At 36.8% G+C, this 23,550-nt stretch overlaps 1 protein-coding gene across 1 annotated transcript in view; it reads left to right on the plus strand.

Moving 5' to 3' along the window:
- Positions 1-23,159, plus strand: part of MOXD1 (monooxygenase DBH like 1) — an 85,099-nt gene extending 61,940 nt beyond the window's left edge. The window contains 7 exon segments of the mRNA XM_001926931.3: positions 1,204-1,370; positions 2,772-2,934; positions 2,937-2,962; positions 4,517-4,576; positions 10,429-10,571; positions 20,700-20,868; positions 21,511-23,159. Coding sequence (XP_001926966.2) covers positions 1,204-1,370; positions 2,772-2,934; positions 2,937-2,962; positions 4,517-4,576; positions 10,429-10,571; positions 20,700-20,868; positions 21,511-21,678 — 896 coding nt within the window. The 3' untranslated portion in view covers positions 21,679-23,159.

Consider the following 23,550-nt stretch of genomic DNA (forward strand, 5'->3'; position numbering starts at 1 on the left):
GTATTGCATCAGATTCCCGAATTTACTATGTAGTATTCCAAAGCCAACAAACTGAAAGATTCAGTGTGAAATTATCAACAGAAGAAACTCAAGGTTATTATTTCACACCGATTCATGTAACTATTCAGCAAACACTGAGCACTAACAGTATGCTAGATCTGTGCTCAATGATGTAATGTGAATGAAAACAGACACTGCCCCACCCTCATGGACATTATAGTGTAGTGGGAAAGAGAAACAAGAAAACAATCACAACAATTAACATAAAACTCTGTGTCTACTAATTGATCCAAAGGGTCATGTTAGTAGTCACAGGTAAGTAAGTCACCATTGCAGAGAGGAGTCAATTAATTTCAAAGTGGAATGGATTTATGGAGTGTTTGGAGCCCATACTCTCCTCTTAGTGAGAATTGTGTCATAGCAAGAAATGTATCTTATTCATCTTTGATTCCCACAATGCCTGTTGTAGTGCTATTCACATAATAGATCTTAATAATGGTTTGTTGATTGAATGACTGTTGAAGTATTAAAAGAATGGTGATAAACTATAAAGTTAATCATTAGTACTTTTCTCCATCAGCAGATGGTTCCTTGACCAAGAGATTTTCATTTCTATGTGACTGTTACTGAACTTCACTTCAAAACAATATAATACTTTTGTTATTCTGTATTCTAATGGATCCCTCAGAGTTTTCATTCTTTCTGGAGTTCCTTTGTGGCTTAGTGGAAATGAATCTGACTAGCATCCATGAGGACGCAGGTTCGATCCCTGGCCTCACTCAGTGGGTTAAGGATCTGGCATTGCTGTGGCTGTGGCGTAGGCCGGCAGCTACAGCTCTGATTCAACCCTTAGCCTGGAAACCTCCATGTGGCATGGGTGTGGCCCTAAAAAGCCAAAAATAAAGAATTTTCATTCTTTCTTCATTTTAGATAATTTTGGAATATATCAGGTAGACAATACCAAGATTTCTTCCATGGTATGCTGTGTAAATCCAAAAATGGTCACAGACAATATGGCGACTCGTCTTTTAATTCCTCTTTGTGAAGCTGAGTGTTGCCTTCTATTAATCTTTTGTATTCTTTTCCCTTGTGAGATTTTTTTCAGGAAAATTAACGAACCCATTTCAACTGAGTATGGAAAACTTTTTCTTTACGAATTCAAACTCACTTTTAATTGTTCTCATTTAAATGCTCTTGTTCCAGGTTTAATAGATAATTCTGGATTGAGGTTATTTCATACCACCGATATAAGGAAATATGATGCCGGGGTAATTGAGGCTGGCCTCTGGGTGAGCCTGTTCCATACCATCCCTCCAGGCCTGCCTGAGTTCCGGTCTGAGGGTCACTGCACTCTGGAATGCCTGGAAGAGGTACACTGCATCTCAGTCTTTGAGCTGCTATTTCCAGATTAATCTGTGCTCTTAGAAAGCTACATTTGGAAAATTCCATAGTTGTTTATTATTAATCTCTTTCTTGTTGTCATGCTGTAAAATCATTCTTTATAATTTTTGGAAGATCCTTATTGCTTTTTAAATCTTGAAAGCTACAGCAGGAGAATTCTGAAGACACAAATAATTTCAGGGTGTTTTCCTTCTTTTTTCTCCCTCCTTTGTTTGTTTTGTATTAAACACTTCATTTTATCTTTTACAATCTCTACCTTTGTGTAGCCCTGTTTTCCTTTATCAGCTTTATTTTTTATTCATATTTGCTTTTTCCATGATCCATTTTCATTTTTCTCCTTTCCTCTGATGTGTGTTTCCTTCCCTTCTTTAACCAAAGGGCAAGAATACTCATATAAAATACATATTGGGTAAAAGAAAACCATATATAAGTATTTCATGATGGCTACTTCCACTTACAGTTCTTTTTTCTTGAATGAAAATATTTTGACATGGATCATATTCTTTATGAATTACTGGATACTGTGGCCATAGACAGCATGCCAGACAGGTGGAATAGAAAGATTATGCTCGGAGTTCCCGTTGTGGCGCAGAGGTTAACAAATCCGACTAGGAACCATGAGGTTGCGGGTTCGGTCCCTTGTTCGGTCCCTGCCCTTGCTCAGTGAGTTAACGATCCGGCGTTGCCGTGAGCTGTGGTGTAGGTTGCAGACGCGGCTCGGATCCCCCGTTGCTGTGGCTCTGGCGTAGGCCAGTGGCTGCAGCTCCAATTCGACCCTAGCCTGGGAACCTCCATATGCCGCAGGAGCGGCCCAAGAAAAGGCAAAAACCCAAAAAAAAAAAAAAAAAAAAAAAAAAAAGATTATGCTCTTCTGAGTTTTCTAAACCTCTTAGACCATGTTTTAAATTGACGTGACATCACTTTCTAGCTTACTAGGACCTTGAGCAATTCATTTGATTTCACTCTCCCGTACAGTTTTCTTATCTGGAAAAGTGAGAATAAATTCTCTTTTTGTGAGTTTCAATTTGCAAGTTACCAGCATCCTAGAAGTTTTTTTTCTTTGCCAGGAGCTTGAACTGCTTCCTTATCTCCTAAAAGAAGAAAAAAGATAATATTTGGAAGCGGTCCGGTTGGTCCTCAGCAAGCATTAGCTCCTTTTCTTTTCTCCTGGCCAATATTGCTTCATAACGGTAATGCTGCCAGGAGTAAGTCAGGAAACACCCAAATTCAAAATGTCTGACAACTCATGCATTCACTTCAGTTGCGTTAGCTTTTCTTTTCAGTTGTCTCTCCAAATCTGTTTTATGGTGAAATGTCTGAACACGTGCTTGTTTGGGCTCATCTGGTCTCCCCTGTGTCCCTCCCCATAGGCTCTGGAAGCTGAAAAGCCAAGCGGCATCCACGTGTTTGCTGTTTTGCTCCATGCTCACCTGGCAGGCAGAGGCATCAGGCTGCGTCATTTTCGCAAAGGGGAGGAAATGAGATTACTCGCTTATGATGAGGATTTTGACTTCAATTTCCAGGAGTTCCAGTATCTAAAGAAGAGCAAACAATCCTACCAGTATGAATGTTTTGTTCTTTTTCGCTGAATGTCATTAAAGGCATGAGACATATATCTGCTGAAAATTAGCCAGCTTTTTATTGGTGAAATGAATCCATGTCCTCAAAACCACCCACCATGGCTGTTACACAACCCAGATGGAATGCATTTGATCTCTTTTCCAAAATAGAAACTCATTTTTCTCACTATTCCCAGGGGCAACTCAGGTTGTTGACTTAAAAAGAAAATAAAAACTTGGGTTTTGACACTGAACATCATTGTTTTTTGTTTTGTTTTGTTTTGTTTTTTTACTTGACTCCCCAGTTTACAATCTTCTTCTGCATTGCTGTTTTGATAGTTGGTAAAATCAGATTTGCTTCCACCATGAGATAGTTATTGAAAGTTTCATTTCAGTAAAATGAATATAAGGTAGTTCTTTGATTTGACAAAAGTATTCAGACCTAGCTAATTATACTATTTGTGTAGTCCAACTTTCAACAATACTTAGATTTATGGTAGAAGGGCACAGAAGAGACCCTTTTGCCTTATAATAATGAAGAATTTTTAAAAATTTATAATGCTTCATTTTGTTGAATTTTTTATTCCATGGCCATCAAGCTTAAAAGTTATACAAATTCCTACCTTTTTCTCTTCTTAAAGTCAGATACTTATATATTTATGAGTATAAATATGAGTATAAATTTCTATATGCAGAAATTCCCTGATTTATCCTGAAAGTAGAAAGATGAAGTCTGAGAAAAAGTGATCTCAAGATTTTTTAAGGACTACACTCTGTTTTATGATGTTGCCTTGTCTTGGGGCTCTCCAGCCAGTTTTATTGTGTTATCTCAGAGCTCCTCAACTGGTGTGCCATGAGTAGGGTATAAATGTGTTACGATAGTGCTTCCTGGGCGGTCTGAATATCCAGAGAGAGAGGATAATCTGGGGCTCATTACTCAGAGCTCCTTGCTGCTGTTCTATGACTAGCCTTACCATTTCTTGACTAGGGAGCCACAAAAATTTTTTTTCTTTGTGTGTGGAACTCTTCAAAATGTTAGGAAGTACTGGAAAAATAAATTTCTACTGATTTGCCTTTAAAGGTAATAAAGGTAATAAATACCTGACTAAAGACCTTTATTATGTTCTTAAATAATATAAATGAGGAAATAATCACAATAACTAGTATCTGTGGTTAATGTATATGAAGTGTTTAATCTGTACTAAGAACTAAATGTGTGTTATGTCATTTAATCTCCTCACAACAGCTGTATAAGATAAGTGCTATTTTTATCATTATTTTTGAGATGAACAAATTGTGCCCAGATGATGCATTTCCTTACCTAAGGTCATGCAACTAGAACATGGTAGCGTCTGGCCTGAACAAAGAGATCTCTATTTGTTTGCTTGCTTATTATACTAGCAGTCCTAGAATTTAATAGATCAAAGGTCTTCTTGTGAATCAAATTACTTAATGCATCCATTCATAAAGCAAATTATACTTTTGCCCTACAAATGCATTAGATAAATAAAACGATATAAAACTTCAATCTGAAAGATTGTACTTTTATATTTTAGGGAGATAATCTGATCACTGAGTGTCGCTACAACACAAAAGATAGAGCCCGGATGACTTGGGTAAGAAGAATTTTATTATTATTAAAATTTTTTGGGCAGAGGAGGAATAAACTGATTTTAGGAGAGAAAAAAGTAAAAAGGATTCCCATCTGGGAGCAAAATTCTGAATGTCTTAAACATGAAACATCATAAAATTGAAATCAGAGCTGTTTTAGCATCTTATCAGATTAACTAATGATACTATGGTAATATTTGCAGTGGAATTTATTGACTCTTTCATGAAAAGCTACTCAGTCTTTTAGGTTTTCCTCACCAAATATTATTAATAAAAGATCTGTGGTCATTAATGACTATCCACATGAGTCTGGAGTTAGATGAATAGAGACTTCAAAAGGAAGAATGAATTCCATGACCTTAGAGCTTCTGACCCAAAAAGAAATCTGGCTGCAGCAGATTTACTGGGGAGTTCTGCCAGACATTCAAGAAATAAATCACTCATGCCTTAGTCTCTTCCAGAGAACATAAAAAAAGGGGGAACACCTCCTACCAACTCATTTGATGAAATTAGCATAATCTTAAACTAAAACATGATAGGGGTTGCATGAGGAAAGTCAACAACATGTAGTGGATGGAAGTAACTTTAATAAAATATTGACAAATCAAATCCTGCATTACATAAAATTATCATGTTAGGATTTATCTGGGCTTAGCTAAGGAATGCTAAGTAGGTTTAAATTATAAAATACACTAACACCATTATACATTAAGAGATTGAAGGAAAAAGACTTATGATCACTTCAATAGGGGCAGAAAAAGCATTCATAAAACTTGCCGGTCATTGGGGAAAAGGGACATTTAGCAAACCATGAATAGGAGAAAATTGCCTTAACCAGAACAAGATTGGCTTGAACAAAAACCTATGGCAAATATCAAACTAAATTAAATACTAGAATTATTTCTTTAAAATTAGGAAGGAGGCAAGGATATTGATTGTCACTGTTTCTGTTCAATATTGTAGTAGAAAAGAAAAAAAAGATATTAAGATGGGAAAGGAAGAAGCAAAGGAGTAAAACGTTTACTGATATTGTACTTTTCCACACCAAAAAACCTCCTCACAATTTATATATCCAATTTTAACTGTATTTTAGGTTACAAAACTATCTCAAGAAAACCTATTTAAGACTATAAATTCTACAGAAATAAAATCTAACATTAGACTTGTTTGACCTCTATGAAGAAAATTATTAATCTTTATTGCAAGACATTAAAGAGCACTTAAAGAAATTAAGTTCATGGATAAAAAGGCTACATAAAACCAAGGTCTAACCCTTCTTTTTAAATTGGCTTGTAAATTTTATATAATTCCATTTAAAAAATCAGAGAGATTTTATGATTTGGGGTCTTGATGTCCTAACTAAGGAATCTTCACTTTGGAGTTCCCCTCATGGCACAGTGGTTAACGAATCCGACTAGGAACAGTGAGGTTGCGGGTTCCATCCCTGGCTTTGCTCAGTGGGTTAGGGATCTGGCATTGCTGTGAGCTGTGGTGTAGGTCACAGACACAGCTCAGATCCCGAGTTGTGGTGGCTTTGGTGTAGGCTGGTGGCTACAGCTCCAATTAGACCCCTACCCTGGGAACCTCATAAAAAAAAAATTTTTTTTAATTAAAAAAAAAGAAATTTCATCTAGCCAAAGGTTTTCTCCTATTTTTAAATTTTTCTAAAAATTTTACAGTTTTAGCCTTTACATGATTATAAAATCTACACAGAAGAGAAAGATACTAATTCGAATCGGCAAGACACTACTGAAAAGAACAAGATAGGAAACAAACTGCTAGATATGCAAGTTTACTTTAAAGCTATAGTGGGAGTTCCCGTCGTGGCTCAGCAGAAAAAAATGACCAGCATCCATGAGGATGCAGGTTTGATCCCTGGCCTTGCTCAGAGGATTAAAGATCCGGCGTTGCCCTGAGCTGAGGTATAGGTCACAGATGTGGTTCGGATTTGGCATTGCTGTGGCTGTGGCGCAGGCCAGTGGCTGTAGCTCTGATTCCACCCCTAGCCTGGGAACCTCCATATGCTCTGGGCGCAGCTCTAAAAAAGACAAAATAAAATAAAATAAAATGAAGCTATGTGGAGTTCCTGTCATGGCACAGCAGAAACGAATCTGACTAGATGATTCGTGAACCATGAGGTTGTGTGTTCAATCCCTGGCCTCACTCAGTGGGTTAAGGATCTGGTGTTGCCATGAGCTGTGATGTAGGTCACAGATATGGCTTGGATCTGGTGTTGCTGTTGCTGTAACATAGGCTGGCAGCTGTAGCTCTGATTCAACCCCTAGCTTGGGAACCTCCATATGCCATGGTACACCCCTAAAAAGAAAAAAAATAAATAAAATAAAGCTATAGCGATTAATAATGTGCATCAGCATTACAGTGGTGGAATGGAATAGGGATCCCAGAAACAGACATATAAAGCTGCTGTATAGAAACTTATTTTAGGATAGACATCATTCAGATAAGTGGCAAAATGTGGGCTTTTCATAAAAAAATACTGGAAAGCTTGGGTATCCAGATGACAAAAATAACGTTAAATCTGGTAGTTCTGTGCACAGTGAGTTAAGGATCTGGCACTGTTGTCATTGCAGCAGCTCAGTTTGCTGCTGTGGCACAGATTCAATTAAATACTAAAATATGAAGAGCAGAGGGGTTCCCATCATGGTGTGGCAGAAACGAATCCAACAAATATCCATGAGGATGAGGGTTCATCCCTGGCCTTGCTCAGTGGGTTAAGGATCTGATGTTGCCGTGAGCTGTGCTGTAGGTTGCAGACGCAGCTGATCTAGCCTTGCTGTGGCTGAGGTGTAGGCTGGCAGCTGCAGCTCCGATTCAACCCCTAGCCTGGGAATTTCCATATGTCACACTTATGTCCTATGAAGCTAGAAAAAAAAAAAAAAAAAAAAAAAAAGAAAAAGAAAAATTTTAAAATGGTTAGAGAAAAAACTATAAATATAACTTTATGACTTTGGTGTAGCTAAGAACCCTTAAACCATAAAAAGTACACGCTATAAATTAGAAGACTGATGAATTTGACTACCTTAACATTTTTGGCTTAGCAAAAAACACTATTAAGTAAGTGAAAAGATAAGTTTTGAACTGAAAAAATGTTTACAATACATAAACAAAGCATTAGTATCCAACATATAAAAAAAGAAATTCTATAAATCAGTACTTAAGAAAAATATACGATGGAAAAAGAACAAAAGACAAAAACCTTTCACAGCAAGAAAAGCCCAAATAGATAACAAACATGAAAGAATGCTCAATTTCATTTGGAACCAGGGTCTGCAAATGTAAACCACAATGAAATGATTTTTTATCCACCAGTCTGGCAGTATTTAAAATTGCAATTCTAGTGTACTGTAACAGGAACCCTCATACAACTGAATGTGCATTTACAAAACCTCTTTGGGGGAAAGCATGGCATTATCTAGTAAAGTTGGAGATTCATATATGCCCTACCCATTTCCGTTCCTGTGTAGACTTAACCTTGAGGTTACTTTTGCAGGATGTGTTCTGGGAGAGAAATATATGAAATATTCATTATAACATGTAACAGTATAGGAACAAAAAAATTGGAAACAGCTCAACTGTTCAAAGGAAACCATATAAATATGTTGTAATATGTCATATAATATATGAATAGTATATAGTTATGAAAATTGATGAACCAAAACCACATGTATTAACATGAATGTATCTGAAAAACCTAACGTTGATTGAAAAGAGCAAGTTGGCAGCACACTATGTGTAGGACAATATGTATCTAAAGTTCAAGAACATATGAAATTAAACAATGTATCTCTTAGGGATACATATATCAATAAACTAAAAGTAAAGTGTGATGAAAAGAGAGAGAATGATAAATATTAAGATCATCATTATCTTTGGTTAGAGTGAGGAAGAGGAGACTTAAAGATGAGCACACAGAGAGTAGTCAGTACTCTGGTGTTAGCTTTATTTTTCTCATGCCTTATCTGTAAGTTTGTTCTCATGAAATATTTACTACAGCATAATAAGTTATTACTTCAGTGACTATTTTGGTGCTCTGCCTGTATACCCTCCCTCTTCAGGGCCAAGGCAACTAAACCCAGCCACTGAAAAAAATCATATAATAAGAGTTTACATCTGTGTCCCTTACTGGGCACAGCAGTCTGTATCAGGAGATGACTCACTTAAGTTACACCCTCCAGTGGAGCAGCCAGCAGCCAATAAACAGTTGATGTGAGGATACAAAAACCTACTCCCTTCCTGCAATTCTGTACAACTCTAATTAGTCATCCCAGCTTAAGCATAGATTAAATATATTTAGTGAGGTGTCAGTTGCAGTCTCATTTGTAGATCACCTTCTCTTTTTGCCCAGTCCTGGTTTACACTTCAAGTGCATTATGTTTTGCAATTTGTGAAATCATTGTATGTTAGCCACTAGTTAATGTATACTGTAAACAATACTAGGTTTTTCATCTTCACTTTAGAAGGATAGATAATTTGCTGGATGCAGAATTCTTGGTTCATTTCTTTTTCCCTGGAGCACTTGAATAAGTAATTCTACTATCATTTTGTTATTTTCATCATTATGAAATGTCAGTTGTCTATTGTATTACTGTTCCCTTGTATGTGATGTGTTATTTTTCTCTTGTTGCTTTCAAGATTTTCTCTTTGTCTTTGGCTTTCAGCAATATGACTATGATATGTCTAGGTATGGTTCTCTTCATAATTATCTTTGGCATTTGTTGAGTTTCTTGGGTCTGTAAGTTCATGTTTTTCACTAAATTTGTGAGGCTTTCCACTATTTTATTTCAAAATTTTTCCCTACTCTTTTCTCTCTTCCCTCTCTTTTTGGAACTCCAATTACATGCATGTTGGAACATTTAATATTGTCCTATAGATCTCTGACATGTTTTCACTTTCTTTAATCTTTTTTCTCTCTGTTCTTTTGTTTGGAAAATTTCTATTGATCAGTCTTCAAGTTCACCAGTTCTTTCCTCTGTCACCTCAAGTTGATATTGAGCTCACCCTGTGAATTTTAAATTAGTTATAGAATTTTTCAACTCTAGAATTTCTGTTCAGTCCTTTCTTTATGTTTTCCTTTTTCTGATGTCATTCCTTATTTGTTCATTCATTTTTAACATATATACCTTTAATTATATGAACATCTTTGTTTAGCTCTTTAAACAGATTTTTATCTGCTTTTTAAGTCTTTGCTTACTCCAGCCTCTCTATCTCTCACAGTCAGTTTCTACTAAGTTATTTTTTTCCTGAGTGCAGATCATAGTTTTCTGTTGCTTTTCATGTTTAATGATGTTTGGTTGAAAATTGGACATTGTAGATAATATGTTGCAGCACTCTAGATTCTGTTCTTCTGAGGATCGTTGGTCTTTTAAAATTTTAGTACATAATTTGCTACTTACATTCACAATGTGAAATATGTCTCCCCTGTTGTATGCAGCTGCTGATGTTTATATACATGACAACACAATTACAGAAAATTCAGTGCAGTCAGGCAAAGATTCCATCAGACTAACTGATGGATATCATGTTACTAAACATCCCCATCACCCTTTGAAATGTTCACTGTAGTGAGAAGTTTACATAATATAAACAGAACTTTGAGGAGATTATTAGCTTATTTAAGAAAGGCAACTTTTAAAGAGATAGGAATAATTTTAATTAATTTTAAACGTGCCATTATCTTTTTAAAGAACAAATTGTCATTTAGGCAATTATTTTTCAGCATTAAGGTTTATTACATTTCAGTATTGGAAGAAACTGTATAGAATTTTTGGCTTGTGTGTTATAAGTATCAAAGTTAGTGGGAAGTATACTTTTTTAAATAAAATATCTCCATCTTCAGGGAGGATTAAGCACCAGGAATGAAATGTGCCTCTCATACCTTCTTTATTACCCAAGAATTAATCTTACTCGATGTGCAAGTATTCCAGACATTATGGAACAACTTCAGTTCATTGGCGTTAAGGAGATCTACAGGCCAGTCACGTAAGTAGTAAATAGATTTCATGGGAGAGGTAAGGATGGGCTTTTTTCATACTATATTTGTTACATGTTATGGAATTCCTTTATGTGCTATTCTGTTTGGTTGTTTTCAGTTGGGGAGACCAAGTGAACTTCTCTTCTTGCAATGTCCCTGGTCCCCAAGACTACTCTTAGATTCAGTGATTTTCTAGGAAGATCTAAAAGATTAAGCATATAGTTGTACTTATGGTTAATATCTATTATAGTGAAAGAATATAAAGAAAAGTGAAAAAAAAGAAAGAAAAATCACATGAGGCAAAGTCCATAGGAAATCAAGTGCAAGCTTCCAAGAGACCTCTCCCAGTGGAGTCAAACAGAATGTGCTTAATTCCACCAGTATCAAATTATGACAACATGCATGAAATGTTGTCAACTGAAGATGTCATTAGAGACTCAGTGCCTAGAGATTTTCTTGAACTGGTCGCAGAGATGCCCTCTGCTTAGCAAGTACCAACATGCCAGACTCCCAGAAGGCAAGTAGGTATTCAACACACTTGGCATCATTGTTACAGTCTAGGTGGAAGAAATTACTCTTATCATTTAGAGAAAAAACATTTAGGATTTCAACATATGAACTTGGTGTGGGGGGGGGGGCACAACTATCCAGTCCATGGCAGGAGGTGATGTTTGAGCAGAGATCTAAGTGATGAGGAGCCAGCCATTGAAAGATATACAAGTCTACTCTGCAGAGAGAAAAGCCTGTATATGGATAGGGTGTATGAGACTAGCATGTTCAAAGAACAACAAGAAGGTGAGTTTGGCTGAAGCAGAGTGAAATATGATAGAGGGTAAGTGAGGAGGTCTAAGAGCCAATGGGACCAGATCATGTAGAACAGAGTAACATAAGGACTTTAGATTTAAGTGCAAATAGAAGACATTATAGGGAATGGGGTATTAGAAATGTCAATTTTGGAGTTCCCCAGTGCATTAGCAGTTAAGGATTTGGCATTGTCACTGCAGTGGCTCAGGTTCAGTCCTTGGCCCAGAAACTTCCCATGCCATGGGGCACAGCCAAACAACAACAACAAAAGTTAGTTAAGGTACTTAGTTGAGAAAGGACTCTAGAGGGGCAAGATTGCAAAGAAAAATACCAACCAGGAGACTTGTAATTGTCCAGTTGAGAGGTGAGGGTGCCTTGGATCAAGATGGCACCAATAGAGTTGACGAAACATGATTGCACTCAGGTTACCTTTTGAAGGTAGCACTCACTGAACTTGTTCATTGATTGCATCTCTGGCAGATGGCGAGGGAAACAGTAAAGGAAAAATGATCATTCGTGAATGGTGCAAGGAAACATGCTTAAAGAAGAAATTGAGAATTCTATTTTGGATATGTTAAGATTGATGTAGAAAAAAAGAATTTTATCCATTCTTAGTAATACCACAAAGAATAATTAGGGTGACTGGTGGCAGTTTTAAAGTATAGATTTTATTTTAATATTAAGAAGAATTTTCTAATGATTAGGATTTTTCAAAATGAAAGGATGTAATTAGGAAAAGGAGACAGATTTTTGAGGGAGTGTATTTAAGGAGAGGTTAAAAAACGTCTAATGAGGCAAAATGCAGATCTGAGGGAGAATCTAATTATGGTCTACTTTTTTGGTTGCAAAATTTTATGATGATTAAAAATTAGGAACTCCAAACACTCTTCTTTTCAAATTAAGCTACTATTCATAGATATGTTCTACTGAGTTCCTACCCAGACAACCCAATGACCAGCAGACTAGAAGTCTGTATCTACTAAAATACAAATAATAAAATGCAGGTGTGAATTAGGTTCTAGTATGTGAAATATTTTCACATACATAATTTCATTTAATTTATTTTCACTCAATTCCAATTGGTAGAGCAATATTTTCAATCCTAGCTTTATAGAGCAGGAAATGGAAACTAAGAGAGTAAGAATCTGTTCAGCCTCATAGAAGGAATAATAAATGGGGAGCTGTGGTTTGTATTGTGGTCTCTGACATATGTATCTTTTCATTCAGAATCAATAACTGCATTGCAAACAAGTAAATAAAACATCAAAAATCAATAGAGCACAGAAGATGTCATTCTGAAAACGCTGGAATGTAGGCCTGTTTTAAAATATCAGGATTACATTATTCTTCCTAAGATTTAAGTAGCCTTTTTTTCTTTAGAATTTTTTTCATTTTTTAAAATTTTCATTGAAGTATAGCTGATTTACAATGTTGTGGTAATTTCTGCCATTCAACAAAGTAATTCAGTTATATATATGCTCCTTTAAGCTATTTTTAATGTATTTTTAAATTTAATTTTATTTTTAAATTTTTATTTTATTTTTTACTATTTTTATTATAGTTGATTTACAATGTTCTTCCAATTTCTGCTGTAAAGCAAAGTGGCCCAGTCATTCATATATATAAAATACATTCTTTTTTTCACATTATCTGCCATCCTGTTCCATCACAAGTGATTGGATATAGTTCCCTGTATTATACAGCAGAATTATTTTTAGTATATTGACTAGAAACTTTTCCTAATCCAGAAAATGTTGGTGTCTCCATTTGTTGAAAACAAACAAACGTTCAAAGCTCTGTATTTACAAGATGAATGAAATGCATTCTGCAGTCCAGTTATTTTCTTTTGTGTTCAGCTTGTGTGAAGCCTCTGAAAATACCCAGCTCCTGTGTCCCAATGAGCTCTGTCAGGGTCCCCATGTTTGGTCTCCAGGAAATATTGAAGTTGGTTTTTCATCACTTAACAAGACAGGAAAAAATCGCTCCACAGAACAAGGCCAGTTTTGAGGTGCCATTGCCCGCATAAAACCATTTAACTACATGGTTAAATATATTTATTCTTCAAAAAATACGAGTGAAAAAGAGCCTCTGTTATAAAATACATGTTTGGACTTTAAGTCAGACTCTCAAGTCTAGTTCATCATCACACTGACATAAATATTATTAAAGGCCAAACCAACAAGGTACTGGCTAAAAGATCAGAAAGAGAGAAATGGTGTGGGTGCTTTTTTCTGCTTTGCTTACAAGAATATTGCTAATTTGGCTTTAGGATATAATACTAAATGAGAATATCATATAACATATAACCTAGAATTGCCTATTTTTGCTTTTCATATAATGATTAGTTAGGTGCCCTGTTTTTATTTTAAACATTCTGTAGCAATTCCAGGATTAGAGGATGCATTCATTGGTGGAAAAATACAGACAAGTACATCCTGTCTCAGGATCTGTCTGTTGTGGGGGATGCAGTTTTTCTCTGCCTCCTACAGATCTGGCAAGCTTAAGGAAAAACAAAAAACTCCCAAAGATCAGATAACAGCATAGATAATGAGTTTAGATAAATTTGTATTCTCTGCTGCGCCAAATATCACCGCTGTCTATGTGGTTCTAGTGAGGTTTATGTGGTGGAAATTTCCTACCTTACTTGTTCTGTTTCTTAATAGAACCAAGAGATGTATTTCTATATTGCTTTGCAGGAAAAAAAAATCACTTTATGTTGATAAGGTTTAAAAACCACACAGGCTTATTATAAAGAGTTTAGGCAAGGTGGAAAAAGGTTTTAAAAAAGAGGACAAAAACGATCACCTCAAATTCTGTTGGAAATAAGCAACACTAATGTTAATGGAATGCCATTACTGATATCTTTCTACGTAGGTATTGATACAAAATGAATACAGTCGTGTTAGATGATAGTTTGTGTACCGCTTGAAACAAACACTTTAGCATTGCATTTTGTTTTAATTATCAGAAGAAAAAAAAAACAAAATAAAAAGGGAACACTCGTTGAACAAATACACGTTGCTATTGTTTTGATAACTACAAGAGATAATATTATATTGAGAAAATAGATCATAAAAGATAACACGTTGCAGTCACCTTTTTAAATGATGTTTCAATTTTAGATCATTAAAGATGAGCACATTCATACTTTCACATTTTATCCCCTTCTCCCTTTCCATACCTCCCAATATTTATTATTTATGTTAGAATTTTTGTATTTTCAAGATTTTTAACTTTCACATTGAATTTTGGAATACAACTGCCACAGTATTTAACACAACTTTTATGTCTAAATAGATTCAATGATAAATTCTTAATCTTTATATGATTTTGGCATTTCCGAGTTTTTTTAAATTTGATTCATCATGGTTTTGCCCTCAAGGTACTTACTTAAGAAGGGCTTCCACATGCTTTTTGCCCAGAGTTGTTTTATGTTTGAGAATTTCTGCATGTACATTTGGACAGCATTTGGCCGGATATAATATTTTGGGGTCACAGGTTTTTCCTCCTCCTCTGGAGATGTCTTTGGATGAATAGGACCATTCTTCCTCTACCTATAGAATCCATAAATTAAACTGGACATATTTCAGTGTTGAGGGTATGAGTCACATTTTCCTGAAATACAAAGTGTTCTTTCAGTACATACATTCACTGCTTCTTTAATTTCCAGGAAACTTTCTTATATCTACAAATTTTTTCTAATCTACATGGGATTTCTCTTAAGTGTTTTCTCATAATTTTTCAGACGTGCTCTTCTGCGTCTTGCTTTTTCTAACTTATTTGGTGCTAAATTTGCTTAGTGTTAAATTTATCTCCATCTGCTATCTCCCTTTTCATCTCATTCTGTTGTTTTATCATCTTGCCTTTGAGCTCTTGTTTAATTGAATTCATGTTCTTATTAAATAAATTTAGGCTGTAAAACACTTATGGGGATTCTCTCCAGTAAAATTGGTTTAGATCTTCTTCTGAGCCGATTTTTTTTCTGTCTCTTTACATGAAATGTGATATCATTTCCTTTCACCCTAAGTTTTCGTGGTTGTGATGTCAGTTCTTGCTTATGCGGAGCCAGTTCTGTCTAAATCTTCTCTCTCTACTCTGGTAAAATGTAGGTGAACTTCTGACGACTTTTCTAAGCAAATCTGAGAGTCATTTCTTTCTCTGTACACTGAAGATTGAGGTCTGGGTGCCATGTTTTATGTACTTCCTTGTCTGCATTTGGGGGTGAAAGGGTTGTGTGTGTAGAGGTGGGACTATATCATAATTCATGGGGTATTCCTTCCTCAGATTTTATTAAGAGTCTATTGGAGGATGCTTTATAACTGGTTGGGGCCTAATGCCTTTCCATGGAGGAAGGTCCCAGGCTTTATCTCATCCTGGCAAATCTGCTGCTGCTCTTAAGCCTCTTCCTTGAGTTAGGGAGACCAACTCTCCTGGGTCCTTGCCAACATTCATTTGCTCAGACAGTGTCAAGAGGGTTCGGTGTTGTGCCTTGTTTATTCAGAATTCCTGGTGTCTTTCTTTCACAATTCAAATAGTAAAGTTTATGTTGTGTCTTTTTTTTTTTTTGTCTGTTTGGTGATATATTTTATTTCTGTTTGCTGTTTCCTTTAAGTCAAATTGCTTGAGGTAGAACTTACACACAACAAAATGCTCCCGTTTTAAGTGTACTGTTAGAAAGCTTTCTCAGATGTGTACCCCTATTTATCCATATCGCAAACGAGATGGAGTGTTTTCATCACCACCCTAAGTTCTCTCACTCCTGGAAACAATCCCACTTCCCACACAAAGCCCCAGGAAACCATAAATCTGCTTTATGTCACTGTCTAACAATTTGATCTTTTCTAGATTTCATGAAAATAGGATCGTATCATATATACTCTTTTGTGCCTGGCTTCTTTAACTCAGAATGTTTCTGAGATTCATCTGTGTTTATATATATATACTGAGATTTGTCTGTGTCTGTCTGTCTGTCTGTCTATCTATCTATCTATTTATCTATCATGTATCAACAGTCCCTTCCTTTTTATTGCTGAGTAGTATTCCCCTGTGTAAATATACCCAAATTAATTTGATTCACTGGTTGAAAGGCATTTGGGTGGCTTCCAGTTTGTGGCTATTATGAAGAAAGCTGCTATAAACATTATTGTATTTATTTTTGTGTGAACATATATTTTCAAATTCTGAGTCAGTACCTAGTGGTGGAATCCCTGGATTGCATGCTAAGTTTATGTTTACTGTCTGACTCTCAAAACATTTCACCAAATGGTGTACCATTTTACATTCTCACCAGTAATGTATAACAGCTCCTATTGCTTAATATTCTTCCTGGCATTTTGTATATTCAACATTTTAAATTTTATGTATTTTAATGTGTATGCAGTGGTATCTTACTGGAGAGTTTTGTTTTCCATTTCCCTTGTGACAAATGATGTTGAGCCTGTTTCATGTGCTTTCTAGTCATTTATATACATTCCTTTTTAACTGTTCAAATTTTGCCATTGAATTGTTTTTTTAATTAAGTTATGACTTCTTCATAATTTTAAAGAGATTTTTATACTTTGGATATAAATCCTTTGTCAGATATATGTTTGCAAAAATTTTTTCCTAGTCTGTAGCTTGATTTTAATTTTTTAGCTGTGTTTTTGACATCCATTTTATTGTTTTTGGTTTGTTTTGGGCTTTTGATGTCCGTGTAAGAAAATTTTGCCTGCCCAAATTGTGAGGATTTTCTTTCTTTTTTTTTTTTTTCCCTAAAACTGTATAGGTTAGCTTTAGATTGAAGACCCATTTTGAATAATTTTTTGTATGTTGTATAGGCTGAAGTCCATTGTATTTCATATGGATAGCAAGTTATTCAAGAAACGTTTGATGAAAAAACTACCCTTTTCCTATACAGTTACCCCGGAATATTTTTTGGAAATTTCTTCACCATATTTTGATGATTTCTGGACGCAGAGTTCTGTTGCCTTGTGGTACATGTCTATAATACCCCACTCAATTATTATTATAGTTTTACAGTAAATCTTGAAATAAGAGTAAGTCCCCAAACTTTGTCATTTTTTTCTCTTTTCCCAAAAATTATTTTGCATAGTCTAAGTTTATTCCATTTCACATATGTTTTTAAATCATTTGTCAATTAAATTAAACTTACAAAGGAAAATTTCTCATTAATATTAAATCCTAATATGAATGATTTATTTTTATCAATTCAGTGATATGTAAATAATATCATTGTATTTATATCTGTACTTGTGTAGACATTTGTACACTGTCCAGATGTGCAGAAATGTAGCTATTTTAATTTCTACAACATTCCTAGTATTTCTAAGTCTCAGTCCTTGTGACAGCAGACGAACTTGCTACTTCAAGGTTACCCGTTTCTGGTTTAGAGCTGAGTCTTTTAAGGAAAATTACTTGGGATAAATATTTACTTTTTCTGGACTTCTCCCCACTCTGTCTTTTTCTTCTCTTTTCTCCAGTGGAAAGTCTGGAAGTTTGGTGAAGGGTAGGCTGGAAAGGTCAGGAAATTTGGTGTGATGTTAATAGAGTAGGATCGTGAACAAATTTAGTAGGAAGGGAAAGGAGACAATACAAATGAGACAAGATTCCAGGTCAGAGAGCTTGGTGGCCCATCCCCACTCATTAGTCTGTCATGCTGCTTCTAACATGATTCATTGGGTTTGCCTTTTTCTGCATCCTTTCTCACATATTTATGGTAAGTAAACAAATGTGTTTCTACCTCTTCTGTCACTTTCTGCTGTGAAATCACAAATACGAGGTTAATAATTTGTTCTAGCTATAAAACTTCTTAAGATTTCATGTATGTATGCAGTACACCATTCACTCTTACCAGCAAGGCTGCAGAAAATTCAGAGGGTTGAATGGGCCCTTCAGTGCTTTAGCAGAGATTGCATTGCCACCTTGTGGTATTTTAGGTGATTACAGGCTGATGATTTCGCACCCCAACCCCAGCATTTTTCTGGTTGTGAAGTTGATTTTTTTCCAAGACAGTTTACCTTTTTGAAAAACAAATTTAATTTATAATATTCAATTTGAGTTTATTTCAAATAAATGAAGTATTTAATGAAACTTAGCTATAGCTTTTAGTGTATTTAAAAGGACATTGTAGGTAACTATAATGAGCCTCCCCCCCTTTTTTTTGGTCTTTTTGCTATTTCTTGGGCCGCTCCTGCGGCATATGTAGGTTCCCAGGCTAGGGGTCTAATGAGAGCTGTAGCCGCCGGCCTACACCACAGCCACAGCAACGCCAGATCCTTAATCCACTGAGCAAGGCCAGGGATCGAACCCGAACCTGCAACCTCATGGTTCCTAGTCAGATTCGTTAACCACTGAGCCACGACGGGAACTCCTATAATGGGCCCCTTTTAAGTCGAGTTTTTACTTTATACAAACTGGTAGAATATATGTTTTATTTTATGCTAATTCATTGCATCTCTACAAGTATTCACAGTGTGTTTAATTTGTAATGCTATAGATTTTAGGTCATTGCTAGATAGGTTTAGTGTAGTGTGATGGTGGCTGCTCCTTCTTTATGATATTTAGGATCTCTGTACAAAATAGTGCATTTAAAACTCAACAAAGATACGTTGACTTTAATTAAAGGAAAAAGAAAGCTAGGAATAAAGAATATTAAGACACTTGTATATGACCTATTGTATTATTCATCATCTCACTTATTAGCATGGAGGAAATGATTTTTAGACATTAAAAATTTATCTTCATAACTCTAAAAGATTAATAAAGCATGTTTAATTTAACTAAAAAGATAATATTCAATGTGCCTGAGGAGGCTATGTGTGTAAGAGTAATGACATAAAGAAATGAAGAAATTGTGAAAATCAAATAGTAGAAATATAGATTTCCTGAGTTCCTGTTGTGGCTCAGTGGTAACAAACCTGACTAGTATCCATGAGGACACAGGTTCAATCCCTGGCCTCACTCAGTGGGTTAAGGATCCGGTGTGCCGTGAGTGGCGGTGTAGGTCACAGAAATGGCTCGGATCTGGTGTTGCTGTGGCTGTGGAGTAGGCCAGCAGCTGCAGCTCTGATTTGACCCCCTAACCTGGGAACTTCCATATGCTGCAGGTGTGGCCCTGGAAAAAAGTATATATATCCTTTCCCCAGCTGGAGGTTAATTACTTGCTAATTACTGAAAAATCACTGGAGCTTCCTTTTGGGTGTCAAGGGAGCCAAATATCTGCTGGTTACCCATGATAATCTCCCAGAAGATCCGTGGAATTTCATGGACCTCCATGAAAAGGTCCTTTCATGGAAGGTTCATGTAAATTTCTGAGATATGCCAACACTTAAACACGTTTCCTTTTTTCAGGAATCAATAATATAAAACATATATTTAATGAAAGACATCACTAGAGGGTCTCTTCCAGAGCAGGTCATGGCATTCTTCTGTGATTTCTCACTTCTTTCTTGGACATTTAACAGGTGTTTTTAGAGCAGCAAATAGGAGCAGAGCATAGTGTCTGCAAAATATTTTTTTCTTAGTGAAAATTTAAAAGCACTGGTTCAGTAGTTCCCACTGTGGCACAGTGGATTAAGGATCTGGTGTTCTCTCTGCAGCAGCTCAGGTCATTGCCATGGCATGGGTTCCATCCCCTGCCTGGCACAGTGGGTCAAGGATCTGGTGTTGCAACAGCTACAGCATAGGTGGCAGCTGCAACTTGGATTTGATCCCTGGCCGGAAACTTCCATATGCCACTGGTGCAGCCAAAACAAACAAACAAAAGAAACAAACAACCAACCAAAAAACAAACTCTGGTTCATTTTTTCCATCTTTTTAATTAGGCAAGCTAAAACAAGGCAGCCAGCAGGGGTCAGGCTTTTCAATGGCATGGAATTGAAATTTTCATCTCGGTTCAGTAAATTTTGAGAAGCTACCTGTTTCTTCATTACACTGGGCAACTTCCATATGCCACAGGTGCAGCCCTAAAATTAAAGTGTGATACACTTCATAGTATGATACACTTCAGAACTGGATGCTTACCACTGTTATCTAGAGCAAAAAAAAAAAAAACAATTAGGTAAGGAATTGTGAGGTTCTGGGGAAGTCTTCTAAGGCAAAATTATTTGTTTAAACCTAATACTGAGGAATTTTATTTTTTAAAAACACTCCTTATTTTATATGTATTTCTTTTAATAACTGCTGATGAGTTCAGCAGTGCTTTTGTATTAGATTACATATGTATGTAAAAATGAACAAGAATGAAGTCTATTTTAGAATGTTGAAAAGTAATAGAAATATATAATGCTTTTGTTCTGAATATGACTAATTATGGTTATTTATTTTAAATTCAGGACCTGGCCTTTCATTATCAAAAGCCCGAAGCAGTATAAAAACCTTTCTTTCATGGATGCAATGAATAAGTTTAAATGGACTAAAAAGGAAGGTGTTGCCTTCAATAAGCTTGTCCTTAGCCTACCTGTGAATGTAAGATGTTCCAAGACAGACAATGCTGAGTGGTCGGTAAGGCCCTACTTTGTTTCAATCTTCAGGGAAACCAAATGTTACTTCTTACCTGAATCCATAACAGATAAAATCCAAGGAACAGACAAATATCCACACTTCCAGTGGTCTAGTTGTCTTTGGATATGTCTGAGGATTTGTTGGTTCAGTGATGGCTTAGAATGAGCAAAACCCCCTGTTTCTACTCCCTTTAAAGAAGAAAATTTAAGAATTCCCTGGTGGTTCAGTGGGTTAAGGATCTAGCATTGTCACTGCTCTGGTTACTGCTGTGCTGTGGGTTCAGTCCCTGGCTGGGAGTGTCCATGTGCTACAGGTGTGCCTGCTACCCGTGCCAAAAAAGGGAATCTATTCTGGAACTATAGTTGGGATGAAGTAGGAATGAGATGGGCTGAGAGCTTCCAAAAATGACAGAGCCTGCCTTATATCTCTTCTTTCCTAAAGGCATGTCTGTCCCTCTTTGCCACCTCACTGACCACCCCCCCCCAAGCTTCTGACCCTCAGATGCTGGACAACTTTAGCAGCCATCTCCCCGCCCCCCATCCCTTTAGTCCCAGCAGAAGTGCTGGACTGAGCATGGCTTGGCCTTAGTCCACCCTTAAACCACACGCTGGCTCAGTGGATTGTCTTCTCTTTGGTTTTCAGATTCAAGGGATGACGGCCTTACCTCCAGAGATAGAAAGACCTTATAAAGCTGAACCTTTGGTGTGTGGAGCTTCTTCCTCGTCTCTGCATGGAAAGGTCTCTGTCCAGCTGCTCCTTTGCTTCCTGGCCCTGGGGTGCATTCTGAGCACCGTGCACATGTGGCCGTGATTCTGCTGTGCTCAGTGACCATGGTTTTCCGTGATCTGAACCTGGCACTTAATGCTCAGGTTAAAGACACTTCAGCATGAAGAGGGAGCGTGAAGATCTTGGTGACTTTTCCTCCATCTCTTCCTCACCTCCCCTCCTTCCCCGGCTCCCTAAGCCATCGGTTTTCATCTTTCGTTAGGCACGTCTGCTAAGATGTATCCATCCACCAAACAGAGCAAAGCCTGCCTAACTTAATATAACCTTTAAAACATTTGGACAAAGTCAAGTGGAAGTCAAAGAATTCTTTACTTCCTTCTGTATTTCATTGTGTTGAAATTCTCATTGTTGAAATTTTACTTAATTTTTTTTTTGGATTTTGGTGTCTATGTTCTTTTATTTTAAATGTTTTCATTTCAAGGTGTCAAAGGAAGGCCTCTCCGTTCCAGTTTCTTCCACCTAATTGCTCTTTCGTGTGACTTCCCAGGTGTATGTGGTCCTTCCTACCCCTGGCCTTCCGACGACCTCAACATGACCTCAGCATGTGGAAGTTCCTGGGCCAGGGATGGCATCTGAGCCAGAGCCGCAACCCAACCTGCTCCAGTGACAATGCTGGATCCTTAACCCACTGTGCCACAAGCGAAGTTCCCTCAGTGCTTTCTGATGATGCCCATCCTGATCCCTTTGTTTATCTGAGTCCTCTGGTCCTCCCAAACTACCCTGGACCCCATCTCAAAGAACTATTTTTCAGGAGTTCCTGTTGTGGTGCAGGGAAGTGAATCCAACTAGTATCCATGAGGATGCGGGTTTGACCCCAGGCCTTGCTCGGTGGGTCAGGGATCTAGTGTTGCCATGAGCTGAGGTGTAGGTCACAGATGTGGCTCAGATCTGGCATTGCTGTGGCTGTGGTGTAGGCTGGCAGCTGCAGCTCTGATTCAACCTCTAGCCTGGGAACTTCCATATGCTGTGGGTATGGCCCCAAAAAGCAAAAAAAAAAAAAAAAAAAGAAGAAGAAGAAGAACTATTTTTCCCCCTTCCCTGCTCAGCCCTGGCCAGGTGAGTTGTTTTCCTTGAGCTCTGTCACTATCTAAAAAGAAAGGAAAAGCTTTGGGCAACCTAGAAGTGGTACATAACTGATTGTAGGTGAGGAGGAAATGGAGCTGGCCGCAGACTCTGTGCTGTAAGGGATCTTTTATGACGGCCCAGGTCAAAGGCCAAAGAGTGTGAACCAGCCGAGGAGGGCATGAGGTCCATGGAACACTGCCCTGGTCAAGTTGGGTGTCATATGTGCTGCATCCTGGCTCAATTTGAGTCACAGTTGCTATTGTAGATGTATTTTTATATCAGTTAATAAACGGTCCATAATAAAATGGTCATTGATTGACAATCTTGTCACCTTTTTTGGGTTCTCTTTGTATAGCTCAGCCAAATCTTGTGTTGTGTCTTTTGCTCATTACCGAAACTCAATCTGTTTGGATTATATTAATAAACTCAATAAAATTAAATCTCTGTGTGGTATCTTGGATACTCCTGGAGAGAAGCAAGCGATTCAATACTGATGTTGCCAGTCAAGTCAATTATGATATTGCATTTATTTATGCCATTTTAAAGCCCTTTCTCCCCAGCAAACAAGTCTTCAAAACAAACTATATTGTCTTTTAAATAAAGGCTGTGTTTTGGGGTTTCTCCTTCTTGATTCTCAGAATCCGCCCACTTAATGAAATGTTTGTAATATTTATGAGAAGTATTTCATTGTTAACATCAATTCTTTTTATTTCATTAGTGCTGGATCAGATTTTGATTTTCCATCCAAATATTTATGTAAGAAATATGATCATCCCCAACACTGCCTATTTGAAGTTTCATGTTTATTTCTACTTCAGAATTTCTGAATCT

Source organism: Sus scrofa, chromosome 1, assembly GCF_000003025.6.
Source record: "Sus scrofa isolate TJ Tabasco breed Duroc chromosome 1, Sscrofa11.1, whole genome shotgun sequence".
NCBI lineage: Eukaryota > Metazoa > Chordata > Mammalia > Artiodactyla > Suidae > Sus > Sus scrofa.